Raw genomic sequence first — 25847 nt, forward strand, 5'->3', positions numbered from 1 at the left:
CAAATATAATTTATTATTATTTGCTTCCAGAACCTGGTACAATTTTGGTTTCCACAAGAATGTGATAGTATCAGAGAGGACGCAACGATTTATATTGTTGTCGGGGTTGGAGAAATTTAGATACGAGCAGAAACCGACCAGGTGTTTTCTTTGGAACAAAAAAAAAGCCTTGTGAGAAATTTAATTAAGGTTCCCTTGGCAGACGGGCACACAACTAGATTTAAGTTAAGTTATAGAAGCATTAGAATGGAGCTGAAGAAAATCAGTTTCTCTCAACGAGAAGTGAGAGTTTGGAACTAAATGGCTGGAAGAGTGAGAGAGGCAAAAATCCTCACTGCATTTAAACAATACCCTTCCTCAGACTTCAAAAGTGTAGCCATTCCACTCAGAGAGCCTATTCTTCTATCACAGTGGGACTTTCACCTGTCCAGACTGACTCTGTTAGTTTTTAGATTAATCTAAAAGGGCAAAGCCCTGTAACACAAAACTTCCCACTGCCGAGACAGTAACCCCGTGTCAGAACTCTACAAGGTCAGCATTTATTGACTTGTGCCATTTGCGTGCTTGTCTGAGTGTGATTCCATACTGCTGGCTTACCAGAGTTTTCTTGTGGGTGATGTATTTGAGAGAGAGTTAGATTTAGCTCTTAGGGCTAACAGAAGCAAGGGATATGGGGAGAAAGTAGGAACACGGGACTAATTTTGGATGATCAGCCATGATCATATTGTTGATTGTATGAAGGCGTGAAATGGGGCGTCGACAGCAGTAACGCCCCGGCAGCGGTGAAGCCTCGTGGCGATGGGGCCTTGGCGTGGTGAAGCCTTGTGGCGATGGGGCCTCAGTGTGGTGAAGCCTTGTGGCGATGGGGCCTCAGTGTGGTGAAGCCTCGTGGCGATGGGGCCTTGGCGTGGTGAAGCCTCGTGGCGATGGGGCCTTGGCGTGGTGAAGCCTTGTGGCGATGGGGCCTTGGCGTGGTGAAGCCTCGTGGCGATGGGGCCTTGGCGTGGTGAAGCCTCGTGGCGATGGGGCCTTGGCGTGGTGAAGCCTTGTGGCGATGGGGCCTCAGTGTGGTGAAGCCTCGTGGCGATGGGGCCTTGGCGTGGTGAAGCCTCGTGGCGATGGGGCCTTGGCGTGGTGAAGCCTCGTGGCGATGGGGCCTTGGCGTGGTGAAGCCTCGTGGCGATGGGGCCTCAGCGTGGTGAAGCCTCGTGGCGATGGGGCCTTGGCGTGGTGAAGCCTCGTGGCGATTGGGCCTCGGCAGCGGTGAAGCCTCGTGGCGATGGGGCCTTGGCGTGGTGAAGCCTCGTGGCGATGGGGCCTTGGCGTGGTGAAGCCTCGTGGCGATGGGGCCTCAGTGTGGTGAAGCCTCGTGGCGATGGGGCCTCAGCGTGGTGAAGCCTCGTGGCGATGGGGCCTTGGCGTGGTGAAGCCTCGTGGCGATGGGGCCTTGGCGTGGTGAAGCCTTGTGGCGATGGGGCCTCAGCGTGGTGAAGCTTCGTGGCGATGGGGCCTCGGCGTGGTGAAGCCTCATGGCGATGGGGCCTCAGCGTGGTGAAGCCTCATGGCGATGGGGCCTTGGCGTGGTGAAGCCTCGTGGCGATGGGGCCGCAGCGTGGTGAAGCCTTGCCTCAGCGGCGGAGTTTCACGGGTTGACTCGTGATCGACGGTCGATAAGAGCGTGGAGGACCACCGTGATGGAGGAAAGGGAAGAACAATGGAGGACCCGGCGTGGAGGACCACCGTAATCGAGAAGGAAGAACGATGGAGGACTTGGCATGGGAGGACCGCCGTGAGGGAGAACAAAGGACAATGGGGATCCGGTGTGGGGGGGACAAAAGGGGGAGTCAGCGTACTTTGTAACTTTGTCAGTGCCGTAGGTGGCCGCTATTTGTATACATTGTGTATGCAAACAAATAATCTCACTGTGCCCAGTCACTTGTGACAATAAAGTATTCCTATTCCTAAAATAAAAATAATGATAGCATTTGTACAGATTTAAGATGTGAATAATGACAAAATGTAGGGTCGTCAATGTCTACCACTGAGCAGTCTGGTCTTCAGTGGCAACGGCACTGTAGATCTGCCACTGCCTGTGCGGGCAATTCTGGAGGCTTGGGGGGGGGGGGCTGGATTAAAATGCAGGTTTGTATTGATTGTCGGAGAGGGATTTCCTCGGGCTGCTAGCTGATGAAGAAAAATCGTTCGCGTTTCCGTTTGAGGGTTTAAAAAAAAAAAGTTGCTGGAAGTTTGCGTCGCTGGATTAAATTAAAACACACCTAAAAACGCCTTCAACGCTAATATCAGGACAAAACAAAAGGTATGTCGTTTATTTAACATATTATTTTGCTTTATGGTGTGGCTTTATTTTAATATTATGATGCAAAATATTTTATTCAGGCCCACTTACGAATCGGCCATGTCTTGCCTGCCGATATGGGCTTAAATTTACAGCAATAGCAACATTCCAATCGATCACATTCTAGAAACATCCACTCTCAAGATAATCAAATTCATTATTTTTTTGCACAATCATGTCATAAGAGCATCTAAATCATCTATATTTTGTGTTATAGTCTATCCATGATCAATATTTTCACACTAAATATCCAGAGTACAGTTTTAGTCAGATTTATTGTGCAAAAAAATAATGATTTTGATTATCTTGAGAGTGAATGTTTGGATTAATTTATTGGAATTAAATATTAAATTCCTTCCATTTGGCATATAAGTTCATGACAGTGAGATTTAAAAATCATGTTATATTTTGAATTCTTGTGTGAATGGGATCAGTTTGTTATTTGGATACTTAGGCTATTTAAAAATGTTAGTCTTTTCTTAAGAAATGGATAGATGTTTAGATCTAGTAATTGAATTTAGATGAATTTATTGATTAGATGAATTTATTGATTTGATGAAACTGATGAATATGAATTTTTTGATGGGTATTTATAATTTATTTTAGCGTTTAACTTTATCATTTCTACCTTTTTTCTAAAACTGCAAATAATAACTTGTTTCTGTTAATGCTGTTCCGTGTTTTTTTTTTCCTTTACATTTTAAACAGATGTCTCCGAAGAAGAAATGCAAAATTGTCAATTCAAATGCCCAGGAAAAGAGACTGATTTAGACAGCAATCGCAGAGATTATCCGAATTTGGATTACTCCAAATGTGATGATCTACAGGACATTCTTAATGGGAAAGTAGTGGGCAGAAAGGCATGTCATGCGTGGTTTGAAGAGCAACAACTTGTCGTTTATAATGCCAAAATTGAAAAGTTGAGGAAAAAGTACAGAGTTGCTTATTGGTTACAATCTGAGGAGTATGATGATGCTACTGATTATGATATGCCAATGTACCAGCTAGCAACTGATCTTCTCCATAAAGACTTATTGCTAGAAATTGTAATTTATTTACCTATCTGTTACGGACTTACAGCATATAATACAATAATATTAAAGTTCTGATCTTGAGAATATCACATTTTTGAATTTTCATGGCAGTCTGGGTGTTTATTACTATTTCCGTCACAACGGCCAATTTTGTAATTAGCTACAATTAGGTAACTAACTAATTATATGCTTTAATTTCAGGTCATCCAAGTAAGATGTTTTATATTTGTTTCAGAATGCTTCAATCTATAATAACTGAACATTTCATTCAGTTCTCTTAATTTTTAAGAAGGTTATGGGCTTTTGACTGTCCTCGATCACAGCTTTTGTGTGAAGTCAATGGAAAAGCAATAGGGAACAATATGCTAATAACCTTTTTAATACTGAAGATATGAAAGTGAATTAGGTGTCAAATTAAAGTTCTTTTTATGCTTTATCTGATGGGATAAATTGCAGACTTGATTTTTTAAATCTCAAAATGTTGTAACATTCTTAGTCAATGTCTAGCACTGAGCAGTTTGGTCTTCAGTGGAACAGGAAAATCACTGTTTGCTCATGGCTTAGAGGACGAGTACGGTCCCAGTGTTCAGCCTTTGTGCCTGTGCTTAGTTTTGAAACTCTTCCCACAGTTAGATAGCCTTTCTACAACACTGTCAAATCTCACAAAAGTCCACCTGGGTCAAGTAAATGAATGACTTAATAATGTGTTTTTTTTTATGTTGGCGGAGGGATTGATTTTATAACCCGAAGCCATCATTACCTGCATGGGAAGCATCGGTCACTCTCTCTGGAGCTCAAGGTTGTCATTGTACTCGCATCTTCTGGTACTAGTGCAGATGACAATAAACTAGACAGACACAAAGTGCTGGAGTAACTCAGCGGGACAGGCAGCATCTCTGGAGGGAAGGAATGGGTGACGTTTCGGGTCGAGTCCCTTCTTCAGACTTCGGAGATGCAAATGCATGAAAGACATGCAAAAAAGTAACGATGATAAAGGAAACAGGCCATTGTTAGATGTTTGCTAGGTGAGAACGAGAAGCTGGTGCGACTTGGGTGGGGGAAGGATGGAGAGAGAGGGAACGGAGGTAGAGTTCGGGGATAGGGCCAGTGTACGCCTGGAACAGGCATTGTTCAACGTACCCGACAAAGAGGCAGGCATAGCTGGGGTCCATGCGATTGCCTTTGATTTGGAGGAAGTGGGGGGAGTCGAAGAAGAAGTTGAATAGGAGAAGGGGAATAAACTAGATTTAACTTCAAGATTCAAGAGAGTTTATTGTCATGTGTCCCAGATAGGACAATGAAATTCTTGCTTTGCTTCAGCACAACAGAATATTGTAGGCATAAATAAATATAGAACAGATCAGTGTGTCCATATACCATTGTATAAATATATACACACATGAATAAATAAAACAGATATGGTGCAGGTAAACAGATAATGGGCTATTAATGTTCAGAGTTTTGTTTGAGTTGAGTTCAATAGCCTGATGGCTGTGGGGAAGTAGCTGTTTCTGAACCTGGACGTTGCAGTCTTCAGGCTCCTGTACCTTCTACCTGAAGGTAGCGGGGAGATGAGTGTGTGGCCAGGATGGTGTGGGTCCTTGATGATGCTGCCAGCCTTTTTGAGGCAGTGACTGCGATAGATCCCCTCGATGGAAGGAAGGTCAGAGCCGATGATGGACTGGGCAGTGTTTACTACTTTGAACTTCAAAAGGTTCAAAGGTTGATTTATTGTCACATACACCTAGATGTAGTGAAATTCCTTTCCTGTGCCTTCCTTCCCCCATAATGGGAACCATTGTGGGGGGATGTTTTTATGTTAAAGCTATTTATTATTGTTATGTTTGTATTCTTTTTTATGTGCTGCATTGGTAAAAGGAATTTCACTACATCTAGGTGTATGTGACAATAAATCAACCTTTGAACTTGAGTTCAAGTGTACGGCAATTTTTATTCCAGTGGAGCATCAGAAGGTCGTGCATGACACATATCTGCTCCAGTGCCTCTTACTCGATTACCAATGGCAGGTGCCCGCATTGCCTGTAACCCAGCTGCCCGGTCTAACGTGTGGCCTGTCAGCCAAACAAGCTGGTGCTCCGCCTTCTGTGCTACTGTGCACTTGGTTGGATGACGCCTTGTCAAAATAGGGTATCATCCCACCCACTTTAGTAAAGTTTGCCTGCGTGGGTTCATAGATGACAGAGACGCCAAAGTAACTCACTATCTAGCTTAGTAAAGGAACACGATATTTAGAAGTTAACCAGACTCGCCAGCAAGAAGCAGGGGGTAGAGGACATTTGATCAGGGATGCATCGTTTAAAGTCACTGCCCGCGGGGGTCTATCACCCGAGAGCTGTCAGTGCTTCTGGCAAAGCCAACAGCTTCATCCAGAGGCTGTGGAAGTGGCAATATCCCCCTGGGTGGCGGGCAGTGAGCGGCACCAATGGGTTTGACAGAAGCCCTCTCCTCAACCATCCCACACCCGGGATTAAAAGCGGCGATCCACAGAGTGAACCGTGAGTAAACAAACCCCGAGCTCCTACACGCTTCATATTCACACCGCGAGTGACAAGGACCAGATTAACATTGACTCCACACCGAGTACATTTCTACTTTCTTGGCAGGTCTCATAGTCATACTATTCCGTTAATTTTCATTCATTTCCTATTTGTAATCGGAACGCATTTGACTTGGTGAACGCTCTTCCAAAGGAGTGAAATACTACAGTTCACATTCATGTTTTAGACATTAATTTCGGTGAATTAATTTAAAAAGGATCATGAACGAAGCACACACCTGGCTACAGCTCAGGAGTGAACCAGCGGGGAACTTGTTTATTGTCATAGATAACGTTATTCGCGGGATATTATCAACAGAATTGTATTCAGACGGTGGGATGGAAATTATCCCGCTGGGAAAATAAAAATAATTAACCACTTGGGGGGTTGTTTTCCGCATCATTTAATCTGCAGTTCGCAGCGTTTGAATTTCCAATAGTAATATGTTTATGGCTGCAGGAGTCAGTACTTTAGAAGCTATCCTAAGAAATCATATGTATAAATTCATTTGCAGGATAAATGGCTAAAAATGTAATTATTGTGGTCAAACATAAGGTTTAGCACGACACGCTATCAATCCCAGTTGTGGAGACACTGGTATCGTTGTAGGACACTGATCATTCTTTTATTCTGGATTTTAATTCATATATTGTGTTTTTTTTCTTAATATATAATTTATGATGCTTTTATAAGTGATATACTAAGATTTGATATGTACTTTATGATATTTTTTAATATGCAATGCATTTTTATGTAATGTTGCCCCTTGTCTGGACCTTGAGTCCGAAATAAAATTTATTATTATTATTATTATTATTAATATGTGAGTCTCTCAATTATAAGTGGTGTTTGATTGAGCATCATTTTCAGCACCGTCTTCGTGCCACTATAGCTGAAGGGAAATACTACAGGCAACATTACTCGCTGGAGTTTAGAAGAATGAGGGGGGGGAGGGGGGGGGGGGCCTCATTGAAACTTACTTGGATAGAGTGGATGTGGAGAGGATGTTTCCACTAGTGGGAGAGTCCAGGACTAGAAGTCACAGCCTCAGAATTAAAGGACTTTAAGAAGGAACTGCAGATGCTGGAACAATCGAAGGTAGACAAAAGTGCTGGAGAAACTCAGCGGGTGAGGTAGCATCTATGGAGCGAAGGAAATAGGCAACGTTTCGGGCTGAATCCCGAAAGGGGTTCGGCCCGAAACGTTGCCTATTTCCTTCGCTCCATAGATGCTGCTGCACCCGCTGAGTTTCTCCAGCACTTTTGTCTACCTCAGAATTAAAGGACGTTCCTTTAGGAAGGAGATGAACAATCTCTTTAGTCAGAGGGTGGTGAATCTGTGGAATTCATTGCCACAGAAGAGTATGGGGTCAGTGAATATTTTGAAGGCAGAGATAGATAGATTGTTGATTAGTACGGGTGTCGGGGGTTATGGGGAGAAGGCAGGAGAATGAGGTTAGGAGGGAGGGATAGATTAGCAATGATTGATTGGTGGAGTAGACGATGGGCCGAATGGCCTAATTCTGCTAGATAGATAGATAGATATAATTTATTGCCACACAGCCAGGCTGGTGGAAATTTGGGTTGTCTGCAGCGATACAATAATAAAGAACACACAACCACAATAAAACTGTAACACAAACATCCACCACAGCATTCATCACTGTGGTGGAAGGCACAAAATTTGGCCAGTCCTCCTATCACTTATGACATTAAATACTCGACAATGAAATGCAGGAGGGAAAAAACCTCACTGGCCCATTAAGTTGTTCCACACAACTGGATTGTGGCAAGCATCACATACCACTTCACCCAGAGGGTTGTGAATTTGTGGAATTCTCTGCCTCAGAAGACAGTGGAGGCCAATTCACTGGATGCTTTCAAAAGAGAGCTAGATAGAGCTCTTAGGGCTAGCGGAGTCAGGGGATATGGGGAGAAGGCAGGAACGGGGTACTGATTGTGGATGATCAGCCATGATCACAGTGAATGGCAGTGCTGGCTCGAAGGGCCGATCAGTCTACACCTGCACCTATTGTCTATGTATCTATGTTTCTACTGTAGGTAACCACGAGACACAGGCCGATGAGAAAGCGGGTGATAGCTGAGAAATTCCCCTCATTGCTCAGGAGGCCACGCTCCCATCTGAAGTAATTCAGAGAGTGCGTGTTCCCAGCAGGAGAGGCCTGCTTAACCCGAGGATAATTATTGCCGAGGAAGGAACTGCAGATGCTGGTTTAAACCGAAGGTAGACACAAAAAGCTGGAGTAACTCAGCGGGACAGGCAGCATCTCTGGATAGAAGGAATATGTGATGCTTCAGGTCTGAAGAAGGTCCTCGACCTGAAACATCACTCCAGAGATGCTGCCTGTCCCGATGAGTTACTCCAGCTTTTTGTGTCTACCTTTGATAATTATTGCCTGCCATGTCAACCACCTTTTGGTTTCCAGCCAAACTCTGGCCTTGGATTGCTATCGTGCTATTGTATTGCTCATGCTATCTGTTTCTCCTAATCCAACTTGCCTCTACATTTTATAAAGTTTTAAGTCACTCCAAAGTCTACACTTTCCTAAAGTGCAGTTCTTGTTCTCATCCGGTTTTGATATCCAAGATGCCATGTGAGATGCTGACAACGGAGAAGTGCCATTGTTTGAAAACTTGTTTCGAAACTGCCGCGAATCGCAAACAAAGATTGGATTCGTTTAATAATCGAGTGCAACTGGATTTCACCTGAAGCGGCCGTTAGCGTGGCTGGTCTCTGCCCCTGGAAGCTAACTGATACCATGCTCTGACATCAGCTAGCTGGCAAATTGCAGTCTTTTACATGAATTATTAGATAATAATATCTAAATAGTTGCCTCACCAAGCAAGTGTACCATTTTTTCAGCGCGCGCGCTGAAAAAATGGTACACTTGTTTGGTGAGGCAACTATTTAGATATTAAGGCACTTAGTTTACACAGAAGCTCTCCGAATTGATGTAATGATATATCTAAAACATCTTTCATCCTTCCTCTGCTTTCTGTACACTTATTGACAGGGCCTTAGATACTTGGTCAAATGTCCGACCTTCAACCCGAGTGTGGCAGTGTGATTGGAAATCGCCAAGGCTAACCTGCTCGCAAGTCTATTTACATTGAGAACACTGGCTCATTTTCGCTTTCGTAACTCAGATGGCATGCTGAAGGCAGTAGACATAGCAATCTGGGGTTTTCCAGATTCGTTTGTCTTGCTCCCCACTCATTAAGCGCTGAGTGGTGGATGAGCGATGAGCGACCAGATGATGGGTGACCGGTGGCTGTTCTTGCACTCACTGTTCCCAGAGTGCAAATAGCCATTGTTCCCTAAGCGACAACTAGGGCCCTGCTACCTGCAACGCCCGGAAGATGCCACGTACTGGAGGACTCTCCCAAGGTAAGCCGAGCGAAGAGTTGTATGATCCTCCATCAACACTCATCTTGGGCAACACGTTGGTACCTAGGACACCTGGCGGGCTCAGAGTTCAACTTTCAACTACATTTTGAGGGGTCCAGGAATGGCAGCCTTCCTTCTGAAGGCTTTAAGAGTTGTTGATGCGTCTCCAAGCTATTGGACGGTAAAGCTTAGTTTTTACGTTTTTTCCCCTCATCGTCTCTCACGCTCACAGTTATAAATGCAATCAGCATTGCACAATGCAAGCTCTGTGGGGAAGTATTTCATGGAGACAGCAACGTTGCTTCCCCATCAGTTTTGGCAAATTGCCCATGGTCAACTATTCCAGTGAAACAAGACAAGACAGAACCTTATGGTGCTTTGCAACCTTCTAGCCAACATCTCTGCAAGCACCAGCACTCGTGTTTAAAAGACACCGTAAACTGGTGTGGTAAATCTGTCCTTACAGTCTCTACGTATTGCCTATTCACTGCAGATGTCCTTTAACATATGGCGAAGGTTTGCAACTGGCTCCTTGCTGAGCAAGAGCCTTCACTGCACTTGACATTCAATAGCAATGCAGCTCGGGTACATTCTGATTTTCCTGGCATCCAAACACTAACTAAAACCCTGCAAATGCTAGATATCAAAAATGAAGACCGAACATTGTAGAAATACACAGTAGGTCAGGAAGAAACCTGTTTAAATATTTACCGACATACAATGTTAATTTAAATTGTAACTCATATGGAATGCATTTACAAAATGTGATAAGGTGCGTTGAGTGGTGGCGCCATAGAGTGTGGCAGCCTTGCCTGCAGCTGTTAGTTTTTCACCCTTTTTTAATTTTTAGTTTGTTAAAAGTTTTGTTTTGGAGGCGTTTTAGTCTTTTTTATGTGGGGGATGGGGGGAGGGGGAAACCATTTTTTTCCAGGCCCTTCCTGGGCGAGGATGCGTTTTTCCCCCAAGCCTCGTCTTCGCCCCCTCCTCGCGGCCTAACACCTGAATTGGCGCAGTCTTTCCTGCCTGAGACCACCCAGAGCTTCAAGCTGCAGCTTCAGCGGCAGCGCAGCACTGAGGCACCATCGTGGTACCCTGGTCGCCGTGTGGAGATCCGGAGTGCTGGGACCGCCGACTTCAACATCGTGGAGCCTTGGGGTCTGCGGAGCGTCCAGCGGCGGGCAGCGGCGCTGACTTTAAACACCGCGGAGCCTGGGAGCTTTCGCCGAGATCGCCAGTGTTGGAACTCCGACCAGAGTGGCCTGTGGACTTCGGAAGCCGCGGTCTCCGGCAGCTAGCGGTCGTATCGGAACTCCAAGCCACTGAAGAATCTTCTTCAAACGCCGGAGTTCCACCATCCCGGCGAGAGGGCCTGAAACATCGGGCTGCCGTAGCGACTGCGGAGGCCTCAAATAAGCCCGACTATGGGTGAACGTAGAGGAAATGGACTGAACTTTGCTGCCTTCCCTCACAGTGGGAAACGTTGATCCCGCTGTGGAAGGATGTTTTTATGTTTAATGTTAAATTCTATAATGTTGTGTTGGTTTATTTTATTGGTGTGCTGCAAATGGCAACTCAAATTTCACTACACCTATTGGTGTATGTGACAATAAATGTCCTTTATCCTTTGGCACTATACAAATGAATAAATGAAAGATATTCCTTTGTTGAAACTCCAAAGACCAGTTAAGCCAGAGGGGTGGCCTCTTCAGGCAACTTTTCATTCATGGATCCATCTGGTAGAGTTGCAGAGACATCATCTTTTAGATACCCACTTCCTCTTCTAACATTAAAATGACAGTTTTCCACCGTATAGTTACTCTTCCATTAGATGCACCTCAGGACTGAAAATATATATTGTTTAACATTCTGTCTTGACTATTATTTGACAAATACTTAGCTCCTTCAGTTCCTTACTTTCGCTTCACTCGTGATTCTCTAATATAGCCGTGAAGACAGACGCAAAGTAATAATTTAATTGTTCTGCTTTTTTTCTTGCTCTCCGTTACAAACCCTCCTGTCTTCGTGAAGCATTTCCATACATGGCTGACGTTTTGGGTCGAGATCCTTCTTCAGACACTGATAGAGTCGCCCATTCCTTCTCTCCAGAGATGCCTGGCTGTCCCGCTGAGTTACTACTCCAGCATTTTGTGTCTATCTTCGGCTTAAACCAGCATCTGGAGTTCGTTCGTACACATTCTACGTGACGCTGTTAGACAGATTCAGTCGACTCGGGTCCGCTTCATTATGGGTCTTTGTTGAAAAGTGTGAGACATTTTGTCACAGTTACTCCGCTTGTTTATCCACCAGGAGGAAGCACAAACCGGGCTTGATGCCAGGACTGGAGGATATGCTATTCTACACAATCACCGAGGGAGAGGAGCAGATTACGACCCCCAAGTTTATCAGTGTAAGCAAACAGGGAGCTAAGCTGCTTCTCCTCCTCACACAAATCCATGCCACATTATACATCCTATTGTAGGTAGACAAAAATGCTGGAGAAACTCAGCGGGTGAGGCAACATCTATGGAGCGAAGGAAATAGGCAACGTTTCGAGCCGAAACCCTTCTTCAGACTGATGTGAGGGTGGGTGGTGGGAGGGGTGGAGAGAAGAAAGGAGAAAGGAAGAGGAGGAGCCGGAGGGCTGAGGGCGAGCTGAGAAGGGGAGGAGAGAGCAAGGGACTACCGGAAATTAGAGGAGTCAATGTTCATGCCGCTGGGGTACAAACTGCCCAAGCAAAATATGAGGTGTTGTTCCTCCAATTTACGGTGGTCCTCACTCTGGCCTTGGAGGTGGCCCAGGACAGAAAGGTCGGATTCGGAATGGGAGGGGCAGTTGAAGTGCTGAGCCACCGGGAGATCAGGTTGGTTAATGCGAACTGAGCAGAGGTGTTGGGCGAAGCGATCGCCAAGCCTGCGCTTGGTCTTGCCGATGTAGATCAGCTGACATCTAGAGCAGCAGATGCAATAGATGAGGTTGGAGGAGGTGCAGGTGAACCTTTGTCGCACCTGGAAAGACTGCTTGGGTCGTTGAATGGAGTCGAGGGGGGAGGTAAAGCCACAAGTAGCATTTCTTGCGGTTGCAAGGGAAAGTGCCCGGGGAGGGGGTGGTGCGGGAGGGAAGGGCATCGTATTGTCCCGTGTTACGTTGCTTACGCCTAACCTTTACCACGCAGCTTGTCCTGTAAGATATCAGGCCATGCTTACTCAGATCTCAGTTCCTCCCGTGGAAAGTCACATTTTCGTTCAAATTAAACGGGCATTTCACTGGGAGCCATAAACCCAGGCGCAATTTGCAACCTATGGTCCTCCATTCTCAAGCAACATTTCCATTTTCATCCTGCCAATTTTTAGATCACATTTATTGAAATCTTCTCCCATTTTGAAATGCCTTTCCTGTCTGCTCCCCATTCCCCACCAACTCCTCAAGGCTCCCTGCATTTCAACCTTCCCCGGATGAAGGAGGCTATCTTAAATTTTGATTGCGGCTGATTTGCAATACGCTGCACTGATGCTCCAATAAGCTGCGGCAAAAAAAGGGCAGATTCAGCACTGGCGGTGCTGGCTCAAAGGGCCAAATGGCCTACTCCTGCACCTATTGTCTATTTACAATGCGTTCTGTGCTGTGAAGTTTGTCAAGGAAGGGTGGGAGGGGATGAGGGTTTGGGGTTGCAGAATAAAGAGTGGGATCTGTGTAAAATGGGCGGTTGAGGGCTGGTGCAGGCTCGATGGGCTGAAGAGCCTGCCTCCATGTTGTATCTCTCTATGACTCTACCTGGCGCAGGGAACGTGCTGGTGCAGAAAGTGCTAAACTAACGGTGAAGTGTTCAAGGGGATATTTGAACAATGCTCTGTAATTTGAAAAGGTTTAGTGAGTACAGCAGCTCAGAGAAAACAGTTCTGTGCCGATTGCACCCTCCAATGGAAATCCCCTATTGTTATGCAACTGGTAGCTTTTTAACCCATCTACAACTGCTATTAACAAGCTGATTTACTCCTGAAAATATTTTATTACAACATTATATAATTTATTTCATGAAGCTACTTCATGCAAAGAAACTTTATTGTTTAAGAAGGAACTGCAGATGCTGGGAAAATCAAAGATAGACAAAAGTGCTGGAGAAACTCAGCGGGTGCAGCAGCATCTATGCAACGTTGCCTATTTCCTTCGCTCCATAGATGACAACAGACAATAGACAACAGGTGCAGGAGTAGGCCATTCGTCCCTTCGAGCCAGCACCGCCATTCAATGTGATCATGGCTGATCATCCCCAATCAGTTTCTCCAGCACTTTTGTCTACCTTTGAAACTTTCTTGTAGTGATACAAAGCCAAAGGTTAGAGCAACTTAGTTGCTGAAACCCAGGCAACATTCTAGTAAATCTCCTCTGTACTCTCTCTAGAGAACATGGACAGGCGACATTCCGGGTTCTTCAGACTAATTGTGGGGGGGGGAGGAGAAAGGTAGAAGAGAGGAGGGGCAGGACAATGCAGGTGAGAGGAGGTTTGAAAGGCAGACAGTTGGACAAAGATCAGAGATGCGAAAAAGGTGTGAGATAAAAGGAATGAAGAGTGGTGAATTGTGAAGCCAGTGTAGGTGGAGGGGGAGAGGAAATAGGTAGGAGTCCCAGTGAGGCACAGGGAGGGGGGGAGAGAAAGGGGAGGTTGTTAAGGGTTACCTACAATTGGAGAATTCAATGAGCCAAGCGGAAAATGAGGAGCTGCTCGTCCAGTTTGAGGTTAGATTTGGTTGAGAGGCTGAACTAAGTGGCAGATGGGCTTTTTATTTGAACGGATTTATTTAAACACAGATAAGCGGCAGGTGTGCAGCGGAAAGCCAATGTGAGCAACACTTACAGTACGCAAACAATCATTTTGTTATTCAATCAACTGGATGCATTAATCTGTTTTCTAAAGAGAAGTACAAGCACCTACACTGGGATTGAACCTGAGCTTATCGCTATAGAACTCTCTTCCTTAGTTTCCATGGCAGGGGAGGGGAAGGAGAGTCAATTGCCATATGTGTTGAAAAGGTGAATTTGCACAGCATCCTTCCTGTCTATGATTGAGGCTAATTGCGATCATTGAGTTCATAAGAGTCACAGAATGATACAGCGTGGAAACAGGCCCTTCGGCCCAACTTGCCCACGCCGCCCATCTACACAAGTCCCACCTGCCAGCATTTGGTCCATATCCCTCCACACCTGTCCTATCCATGTACCTGTCTAATTGTTTCTTAAATGTTGGCATACAGTAGCCCCTGTCTCAACTACCTCCTCTGGCAGCTCGTTCCATACACCCACCACCCACTGTGTTACCCCTCCTGTTAAATCTTTTTCCCTTCACCTAAAACCTATGTCCTCTGGTCCTCGATTCACCTACTCTGGGCAAGAGACTCTGTGCGTCTACCCGATCTATTCTTCTCATGATCTTATACACCTCTATAACATCTCCCCTCATCCTCCTGTGCCCCAAGGAATAAAGACCCAGCCCTGCCCCAACCTCTGCCTATAACTCAGACCTTCTAGTCCTGGCAACATCCTCATAAATCTTCTCTGTACCCTTTCCAGCTTGACAACATCTTTCCTATAATCCAAATTAAATTAGATTCTATGAGAGGGAGATTCAACAGTGGAACATACATTCTTATTCCGCAGTGTACCAGCTACCTGATCCAAGTGACCGCTTTCTTTTGCATGAGCCAAGTCAAAGAATATTGACTTTAGTTCCCCTTCCCATTCCCACACTGACCTTTCTGGCCTGGGCCTCCACCATTGTCAGAGTGAGGCCAAACGCAAATTGGAGGAACAGCACCTCATATTTCCCTTGGGCAGCTTACACCCCAGCGGTATGAAGGTAGACGAAAATGCTGGAGAAACTCAGCGGGTGCAGCAGCATCTATGGAGTGAAGGAAATAGGCAACGTTTTGGCCCGAAACCCTTCTTCAGACTGTATAACTATTGATTTCTCTAGCTTAAAGTAACTTCTGCATTCCCTCTCTCTCCATCCCTCCCCCACCCAAGTTACACCAGCTTCTTGTTGTCATCTAGCAAACAGCTTACAATGGCCTGTCTCCTTTAACATTGTTACTTTTTTGCATATCTTTCATTCATTTGTTCTATATCTTTCTTTCTGCACCATCGTCTATATCTCTCGTTTCCCTTTCCCCCGACTCAGTCTGAAGAAGGGTCTCGACCCAAGACGTCACCCATTCCTTCTCTCCAGAGATGATACCTGTCCCGCTGAGTTACTCCAGCTTCTTGTGTCTATCAAAGAATATAGATTGTGGAAACATCATGGTCAAACCCTCATCCTGCCCTGTCCCAATACTCATCAGTATACAGGAGTCATTAGATAGTGACCAGGATTGGGGATTCTGATTTCTTTCCCTTCCCTTTCAGCCTGAGCACTTGTACGACAAATGTAGCAAGCTTACCACTGACACAAACGTAGTAAATATCAATACTGAAGCAAACTGTGTAGTTCAAAACTGTGCCAGGGAATGGAGGTTATTAACTCATTCATTAGGAACTAAGCTAGCTGCCTCCATATCTGCTTTTCAATGAAGCACTGGACACGACTTTGAATAAAATGTGGTTGTTCCTTTCCATATCAATGCATATTTATCATTTAATTTTATTTCTTGTTAAATTAACTGACCACAGTTGGGGTGGAAGGAAAAAAAAGAATCATTTAAACTTCAGATTTTTCATCAGTGTGTTGCGACAACGGCTTTAAGTGCACATGAGTACCAGAGGAGAGGATGGGTTGTCATCGCAGTTCCATAGGCCATGGCCACTCAAATGTTGGCTGATGGTTGCCTAGGCTGGGTAGCTGATTTCTGGCAAAATCAAAGACCAGCACCAGGAGACAAAAGGCGGTGAAACCGGTGAGATGGAAAAATAGAAAAAGTTTCAAAAGCTGAAGTAAAACATTGATGCGGTTTTGTCTAATTTTTGTAGTCTTATGCCCCTGTCCCACTTAGGAAACCTGAACGGAAACCTCTGGAGACTTTGCGGCCCACCCAAGGTTTCCGTGCAGTTCCCGGAGGTTGCAGGTGGTTGCCGGAGGTTGCAGGTAGTGGAAGCGGGTAGGGAGAATGACAAAAACCTCCGGGAACCGCACGGAAACCTTGGGTGGGGCGCAAAGTCTCCAGAGGTTTCCGTTCAGGTTTCCTAAGTGGGACAGGGGCATAACTGTATTTTCTTGAAGTAGCACTGATTTCATGAAACCGAGTGGATGTTCATGTTATTTGATTCTCGTATGTTTTATTTTAAATGCAGGCATTAAAATCAACAGGGCTGCTGACCTCTGACCCCCGGCTGAAGTACTGCATGGACCTCCTGCGTCAGACTGTACAGAGTTCCTCAAATAGCGTCATGCTGGACAGGCACCTCTTCAAAAAGTACTCATTATCATTCTTAAATCACAAATTTAATTTGCAAGGAAAGCTTTCCCCTCTTCTTACCTGACAATCATTTGTCTCAGATAGACACAAACAGCTGGAGAAACTCAGCGGGACAGGCAGCATCTCTGGAGAGAAGGAATGGGTGACGTTTTGGGTCGAGACCTTTTCAGACCTTCAGACCTTCTGAAGAAGGGTTTCGGCCCGAAACGTTGCCTATTTCCTTCAGGGTTTCGGCCCGAAATGTTGCCTATTTCCTTTGCTCCATAGATGCTGCTGCACCCGTTGAGTTTCTCTAGCAATTTTGTGTACCTTCGATTTTCCAGCATCTGCAGTTCCTTCTTAAACAATTCAGTCCTTCCGAATCATTTGTCTTATGTTTATAGTTAGACTGTATAATTGTAGTCTCACAACACTTTCAGGAATTGACGGGAATTGACAGGAAATGTCCTAGACATTTGATGCAGCTCCTTTTAGATCACGTGGATTTCAAAGAAACAGCCACTAATATTAAAACAACTTGAATTGCTTAAATGTCATAATCCTGACCAAATATGGTCCGGGGCCTATACTGACTTTGGGATAGGTCTGCAGAGACCATTCATCAAATATTTGCTCCAGCAGCTTCTAGGACCAAGTTGAGTTAAATAAATTAAACCATTTATTTCCCAATTTATTCCCAACCTAATGTTATAACTTCATGAGAGGAAATCATGAAAGGAATAGATCGGGTAGATTCAACAGAATCTCTTGCCCAGAGTAGGGGAATCGAGGACCAGAGGACATAGGTTCAAGGTGAAGGGGAAAAGATTTAACAGGAATCTGAGGGGTAACATTTTCACACAAAGGGTGGTGGATGTATGGAACGAGCTGCCAGAGGAGGTAGTTGAGGCTGGGACTATCCCATCATTTAAGAAACAGTTAGACAGGTACATGGATAGGACATGTTTGGAGGGATATGGACCAAACGCGGGCAGGTGGGACTAGTGTAGCTGGGGCATGTTGGTCGGTGTGGGCAAGTTGGGCCGAAGGGCAAGTTGGGCCGAAGGGCCTGTTTCCACACTGTATCACTCTGTGACTTTCTTTTCACAGTCTACTCCATAGTTAACTTGCATAAGCTTTGCCGTTGCAAGCATAGAAATTAAGCAAATTGACATTTCTAAGCACTGATTTTATTCTGGAAACAAACTATTATGAGATATTTGGGGTGGAGAAGAGAGTAAAAGACTAAGAATAGACAATAGACAATAGACAACAGGTGCAGGAGGAGGTCATTTGGCCCTTCGAGCCAGCACCGCCATTCAAAGTGATCATGGCTGATCATCCCCAATCAGTACCCCGTTCCTGCCTTCTCCCCATATCCCCTGACTCCGCTATTTTTAAGAGCCCTATCTAGCTCTCTCTTGAAAGCATCCAGAGAACCTGCCTCCACCACCCCCTGAGGCAGAGAATTCCACGGACTCACCACTCTCTGTGAGAGAAAGTGTTTCCTCGTCTCCGTTCTAAACGGCTTACTCCTTATTCTTAAACTGTGTGGCCCCTGGTTCTGGACTCCCCCAACATCGGGAACATGTTTCCTGCCTCTAACGTGTCCAAACCCTTAACAATCTTATATGTTTCAATGAGATCTCCTCTCATCCTTCTAAACTCCAGAGTGTACAAGCCCAGCTGCTTCATTCTCTCAGCATATGACAGTCCTGCCATCCCGGGAATTAACCTGGTGAACCTACGCTGCACTCCCTCAATAGCAAGAATGTCCTTCCTCAATTTAGGGGACCAGAACTGCACATAATACTCCAGGTGTGGTCTCACTAGGGCTCTGTACAACTGCAGAAGGACCTCTTTGTTCCTATATATAGAAATTGAGTTTCAAAAGAAATATGGCATAAACCAAAATATTCAGCTAACGCCAAAGGCTGTGAGGAATTTTTCTTGTTCTGCAATTTTTGGCAATTTAATTTTTGAAATTTTCCGTTGGAGTAAAAAATTAGCTGGAAATATTAGGCAAAGCAAATAGCTGTTTCTGGGATTGCAGGCCTGTTGGTATGGCAATCATGTTAACCACTATAGTCTGCATCTCATTTAACGGGCAAAATCTAAAGATAGAATTGCACTATCAGATCATAAGATTCTTGCCATCACTGTGCTATTGGCTCGCTCAACATAAATGTGATCTGAGTCAGGGGAAAATGTAATGCCAGTTAAATGGGAATGTTATTCGGGCCGAGGAATACATTCAATATAAACTGCTCCCAGAAACACTTCAGTGCAGAACTAGATGTGGAGACGAGGTTCCCACTAGTGGGAGAGTCTAGGACTAGAGGTCATAACCTCAGAATTTAAAAAACGTTCTTTTAGGAAGGAGATGAGAAGAAATGTCTTTAATCAGAGGGTGGTAAATCTGTGGAATGCTTTGCCACAGAAGGCTGTGGAGGCCATGTCAATGGATATATTTAAGGGAGAGATAGATAGATGCTTGATTAGTGCGGGTGTCAGGGGTTATGGGGAGAAGGCAGAAGAATGGGGTTAGGAGGGAGAGATAGATCAGCCATGATTGAATGGCGGAGCAGACTTGATGGGCCGAATGGCCTAATTCTACTGCTATCCCATATCGTAATCAGAATTGTAATTAATTTATTAGCCAAGTATGTTTTGCAACGTACGAGGAATTTGATTTTGCCATACAGTCATACCAATAAAAAGCAACAGGACACACAACTACATAAACATTAACATAAACATCCACCACAACGGATTCCCCACATTCCCCACTGTGATGGAAGGGAATAAAGTCTTATCTTCTTTCCTCCTTTTCTCCCGCGGTCGGGGCGATCGAAGCTCCCGCGATCGGGGCGGTTGAAGCTCCTGCGGCTTGGAGCTTCCGAAGTCGGTCCCTAACCGAGGACCGCGAGCTCCATGATGTTAAGTCCGCAGGCTCCCACGGTTAGAGCTCCCGAGGTCGAACCCCAGAAAGAGGCTGCCAGGTGCACGATGTTAGGCCGCATTACGGACGGAGATACGATACGAAAAAACTCGCATCTCCCTCGAGGAAAATCAAGGCTACCTTCCTCACATCTGTGTTTGAACCTCTTCAAAAACACCTTGCCACAGTACTGCGATGTCATTTTCATAGCCACATAAAGCTGGAGTAACTCGGCGGGACAGGCAGCATCACTGGAGAGAAGGAATGGGTGACGTTTCGGGTCGAGACCCTTCTTCAGGAATCTCTCGTTTCCCTTTCCTCTGACTTTCAGTCTGAAGAAGGGTCTCGACCCGAAACGTCTCCAGAGATGCTGCCTGTCCCACTGAGTTACTCCAGCACTTTGTGTCTATGCTCTATATCAATGTCCTGTCACGTGGACCAGCTAGAATGGGCTTAGGTGAGCCGACCAAGGCCCATAAAATAATCTGGTGCCAGATCCCTGGGATGTTACAGAAGGCGACTGTGTTGCACGGCAGTGAAATAGAAGGCAGAGCATGGATTACCCTGACCAAGCATTTCCCTCGGCTTACTGCTGTCAGAAAGGTCATAAACCATTTTGCAGCAATGCATTGGTATTTTAAGACCGTGTTTATATTTACTCAGTGCAGTACATGTCATAATTGGAATCAAATCCAGCTTGAAGGAGAACCAGCTTTTTGTAAGAGCAAATAGAATTAACTGGCAAGTCAAAATTGCTCATAACAGCATTCACTTCCAAACATATTACCCTCTCTGTTTGTTTTGTGTTCAATTATACAGTATGCAGCAATCTCATTCTATTACATACAGTGGCTTGCAAAAGTTTTCATACCCCTTGAACTTTTCCACATTTTGTCACGTTACAACCACAAACGTAAATGTATTTTATTGGGATTTTATGTGATAGACCAACACAAAGTGGCGCATAATTGTGAAGTGGAAGGAAAATGATACCAGGTTTTCAAATTTTTTTACAAATAAAAAACTGAAAAGTGTGGCGTGCAAAAGTATTCAGCCCCCCTGAGTCAATACTTTGTAGAACCACCTTTCGCTGCAATTACAGCTGCAAGTCTTTTGGGGTATGTCTCTACCAGCTTTGCACATCTAGAGACTGAAATTTTTGCCCATTCTTCTTTGCAAAATAGCTCAAGCTCAGTCAGATTGGATGGAGAGCGTCTGTGAACAGCAATTTTCAAGTCTTGCCAGAGATTCTCAATTGGATTTAGGTCTGGACTTTGACTGTGCCATTCTAACACATGAATATGCTTTGATCTAAACCATTCCATTGTAGCTCTGGCTGTATGTTTAGGGTCGTTGTCCTGCTGGAAGGTGAACCTCCGCCCCAGTCTCAAGTCTTTTGCAGACTCTAACAGGTTTTCTTCCAAGATTGCCCTGTATTTGGCTCCATTCATCTTCCCATCAACTCTGACCAGCTTCTCTGTCCCTGCTGAAGAAAAGCATCCCCACAGCATGATGCTGCCACCACTATGTTTCACAGTGGGGATGGTGTGTTCAGGGTGATGTGCAGTGTTAGTTTTCCGCCACACATAGCGTTTTGCATTTAGGCCAAAAACTTCAATTTTGGTCTCATCTGACCAGAGCACCTTCCTCCACATGTTTGCTGTGTCCCCCACATGGCTTGTGGCAAACTGCAAACGGGACTTCTTATGGCTTTTTTTCAACAATTGCTTTCTTCTTGCCACTCTTCCATAAAGGCCCGATTTGTGGAGTGCACGACTAATAGTTGTCCTGTGGACAGATTCTCCCACCTGAGCTGTGGATCTCTGCAGCTCCTCCAGAGTTACCATGAGTTACATGGTAACTCCTCCAGAGTTACACATTACCATGCCATGTGGGGGACACAGCAAACATGTGGAGGAAGGTGCTCTGGTCAGATGAGACCAGAGCTGCTTCTCTGATCAATGCTCTCCTTGCCCGGCCTGTCAGTTTAGGTGGACGGCCATGTCTTGGTAGGTTTGCAGTTGTGCCATACTCTTTCCATTTTCGGATGATAGTTTGAACAGTGCTCCGTGAGATGTTCAAAGCTTGGGATATTTTTTTATAACCTAACCCTGCTTTAAACTTCTCCACAACGTTATCCCTGACCTGTCTGGTGTGTTCCTTGGGCTTCATGATGCTGCTTGTTCACTAATGTTCTCTAACAAACCTCTGAGGCCTTCACAGAACAGCTGTATTTATACTGAGATTAGATTACACACAAGTGGACTCTATTTACTAATTAGGTGACTTCTGAAGGCAATTGGTTGCACTGGATTTTATTTAGGGGTAAAGGGGGCTGAATACTTTTGCACGCCACACTTTTCAGTTTTTTATTTGTAAAAAAATTTGAAAACCATGTATCATTTTCCTTCCACTTCACAATTATGCGCCACTTTGTGTTGGTCTATCACATAAAATCCCAATAAAATACATTTACGTTTGTGGTTGTAACGTGACAAAATGTGGAAAAGTTCAAGGGGTACGAATACTTTTGCAAGCCACTGTATACCTGGTCCTTTTCATGAAGGGATTAAGATGGACCAATACTGGTTTTCTCCAGGCATGGCTGCCAAAAACACAAGATATAAATAAGTAATTGTCTGGAGCTAGTTGTGTGCTCCCAAAATGATTCTGGAGTTTCCAGGAATTTTCTGGGGTTTGCCTCATAGATCACAGGAGAAAAAACAATGTATTTTTTAATGTTCGAATGGTTTCATAGATTATTTACAAAAACATTGGGGATCAGGGCAAGGATTTCACAAGCCATTCTATTAACAATCAGGATGAATCAATTGACTGATTTTTCTCACAGAGAGATAAAGACTAAGAAGGGTCTCGACCCGAAACGTCAGTCTGAAGTAGGGTCTCAACCCATTCCTTCTCTCCAGAGATGCTGCCTGTCCCACTGAGTTACTCCAGCATTTTGTGTCTGTCTAAGACTAAGATGGAGACTTATTAAACAACTGAGGGTGAAAGGGCTGGTGCGAATGATGAAATGAGAAAACCAATTATAATAACGAACAAGGTATTATAATTTCAGTTGGAACGAGTGCAGAGAAGTAAACAAGGAGGGTCTGAAGAAGGGTCTCGACCCGAAACGTAACCCATTCCTTCTCTCCAGAGATGCTGCCTGTCCCGCTGAGTTACTCCAGCACTGTGTGTCAATAAACAAGATGGAGGGCCTGTCACCTATCCATGTTCTGCAGAGATCTATTGAATATAGTTCAGATTCACTATCATGTTTTATTCTACTTAAATAAGATGATGACTAGCATTTCAATAGCAGTATAAACCAGCATCTACAGTTCCTTGTTTCTACAACAGACAAATTAAGTCTGGTTCACAGGTGTTTAAAACAGGATAAGTGGTTAGAAAATAAGAGTGCACACCTCAGGATTTAACCATTGTCAAATTAATAGACTAAAGGACATACTGGGAGGTCCAGACTGTTTAGGACTGTACCTATTTTATTTGTTTTCCCAGCAACAATATTTAGTTCAGTCTAGTTTATTGTCACGTGTACCGATGTACAGTGAAAAGCCTCTGTTGCGTGCTATCCAGTCAACAGAAAGACAATACATGATTACAATCAATCTATCTACATTATACAGATACAGGATAAGGAATAACGTTTAGTGCAAGGTAAAGCCATCAAAATCCGATCAAAGATCGTCCGAGGGTCACCAGAGAGGTAGATAGTAGTTCAGCGCTGCTCTCTGGTTGTGGTAGGATGGTTCAGTTGCCTGATAACAGCCGGGAAGAATCTGTCCCTGAATCTGGAGGTGTGCAATTTCACACTTCTGTACCTCTTGCCCGATGGGAGAGGGGAGAAGAGGGAGTGGCCAGGGTGCGACTGGTCCTTGATTATGCTGCTGGCCTTGCCGAGGCAGCGTGAGGTGTAGATGGAGTCAATAGGAGGTTGGTTTGTGTGTAAGAAGGAACTGCAGATGCTGGTTTAAACTGAAGATAGACACAAAAAGATGGAGTAACTCAGCGGGACAGACAGCATATCTGGAGAGAAGGAATGGGTGACGTTTCGGGTCGAGACCCTTCTTCAGGTTTGTGTGTTGGTTCACTAATAGGGTGAGTTCAGGACATTTTATAGAAGGGCACCCACTGAAGATAGTTCTGATTCACACTTTATTCCACGAATAAGATGGGGATTGCATTTTTGACATTTTACTCAAATTCTTGTATTGGTTTGAAGTGATTTATGTTTCAGCCTCAAATATAAACCATAGATATTATCGTTGTTTCTCCGCCACATAGGCCAAGGCTTTTGTTTTGTTTTTTTTCTCTTTAAGATTTTTCGGGAGTAACATTGTTCTACTGACCCAGGCCTTCAGGAAGAAATTTGTCATCCCCGACTTTGAAGTATTTTCATCACATATCAACCGGCTCTATGAGAATGCAAAAATGAAGACCAGTGGCAAGGTGAGATGTTCAATGAAGATAAGATGGAGGCAGGGATGGAAGTGGGACACATGTAAGGGGTTGGTGTGGTGGTGATACAGAAAACGTGGAATTTGATCAAGGTGTCAAATCCCAGCTGGGATTCAACTTAGTCTTGTCATCAGGTTGTTCTCCTACATTGAGGTTGCAAACTTGAGTATGCTGGATAAAGGCCACATATTTCAACCAGACAAAATGCCTTCAGCTTACTACTTACACCTTTGAACTCCCCAGTTCCCTGATTCTGGCCTTTTGTGCCACTGCCTGCCATGCCTTCAACCAGCTATAACCCCAGCTTTGGAATTCCCTCCATGAAACTTTTGTCTTATCCTCATTTTAAAATCCTCCTTAAAATATATTGAAGAAGGGTTTCGACCCGAAACGTCACCCAATAGACAATGGACACAGACAACAGGTGCAGGAGTAGGCCATTCAACCCTTCGAGCCAGCACTGCCTTTCAATGTGATCACGGCTGATCATCCCCAATCAGTACCCCGTTCCTGCCTTCTCCCCATATCCCCTGACTCCGCTATTTTTAAGAGCCCTATCTAGCTCTCTCTTGAAAGTATCCAGAGAACCTGCCTCCACTGCCCTCTGAGGCAGAGAATTCCACAGACTCACCACTCTCTGTGAGAAAAAGTGTTTCCTCGTCTCCATTCTAAATGGCTTACTCCATTCTAAATGGCCCCTGGTTCTGGACTCCCCCAATATCGGGAACATGTTTCCTGCCTCTAGCGTGTCCAAACCCATTCCTTCTATCCAGAGATGCTGCCTGTCCCGCTGAGTTACTCCAGCATTTTGTGTCTATTTTCTTTAACCAAGCCTGATCAACCCTGCAAATATCATCCACGGCACTGTACGAGTTTTCTATTTATCGTGCCATGGGGCACATTTCAAAGTAAAAGGCAATATGTAATTGTTAATTGCTGTTGTTTCTCTCATAATTTGTTTAAAAGCGATGGTATTTTCATAGGTTGCAGACTACATCCCACAACTGGCCAAATTCAGCCCGGATCTCTGGGGAGTTTCTCTGTGCACAGTGGATGGACAGAGGTAAGCTTTAAAATCATCAAATACAAACATCGTAAATGTGACAGTCATGTGAACATTGGGAAACCCAACAAATTTGGAAAGCATATCTCAAGTTTTTCCTCTTGTATTCCTTCAGGAATAGAAATAAGAGGGAGATGATAGTCACAAAGTGCTGGAGTAACTCAGTGGGACAGGCAGCATCTCTGGAGAGAAGGAATGGTTGACGTTTTCGGTCGAGACGCTTCCTCAAACTGACACTCAGGGGAGAGGGAGACACAGAGATAAGGAAGTGTAAGGTGTGAAAACGAGACATCAAAAGAGATGGCGATAAAGGAAAATGTAGAATAGATCATTGTTAGCTGGAAAGGTGACAACAAAGTAAACCGAGATAAAATGTAGTCGGGGGACAGTCAGACTGGTCGGAGAACTGGGAATGGGAAGGGATTGAGAGAGAGGGAAAGCAAGTGTCACTTGAAGTTAGAGAAGTGAATGTTGCACTGCTGGGGTGTAAGCTGCCCAAGTGAAATATGAGATGCTGTTCCTCTAATTTGCACTGGGCCTCACTCTGACAGTGGAGGAGGCCCAGGACAGAAAGGTCAGTGTGGGAATGGGAGGGGGAGGGGGGCAGTTAAAGTGTTGAGCA

The 25847-nt window shown here is 44.8% G+C and overlaps 1 protein-coding gene across 2 annotated transcripts in view; it reads left to right on the plus strand.

Annotated features, from left to right (window-relative positions):
* Positions 1-5557: 5557 nt before the first annotated feature.
* Positions 5558-25847, plus strand: part of gls2 (glutaminase 2) — a 37582-nt gene continuing 17292 nt past the window's right edge. The window contains exons 1-5 of one of the 2 annotated variants that reach the window (XM_033015598.1): positions 5582-5906; positions 11664-11763; positions 16636-16757; positions 24024-24153; positions 25146-25225. In XM_033015598.1, coding sequence (XP_032871489.1) covers positions 5698-5906; positions 11664-11763; positions 16636-16757; positions 24024-24153; positions 25146-25225 — 641 coding nt within the window. In that variant the 5' untranslated portion in view covers positions 5582-5697. Of the gene's footprint in view, positions 5907-11663; positions 11764-16635; positions 16758-24023; positions 24154-25145; positions 25226-25847 lie in introns of both variants that reach the window. The other variant, XM_033015599.1, reaches the window with a different exon arrangement.

The sequence above is a fragment of the Amblyraja radiata genome, chromosome 46, assembly GCF_010909765.2.
Source record: "Amblyraja radiata isolate CabotCenter1 chromosome 46, sAmbRad1.1.pri, whole genome shotgun sequence".
In the NCBI taxonomy this organism is placed as follows: Eukaryota; Metazoa; Chordata; class Chondrichthyes; order Rajiformes; family Rajidae; genus Amblyraja; species Amblyraja radiata.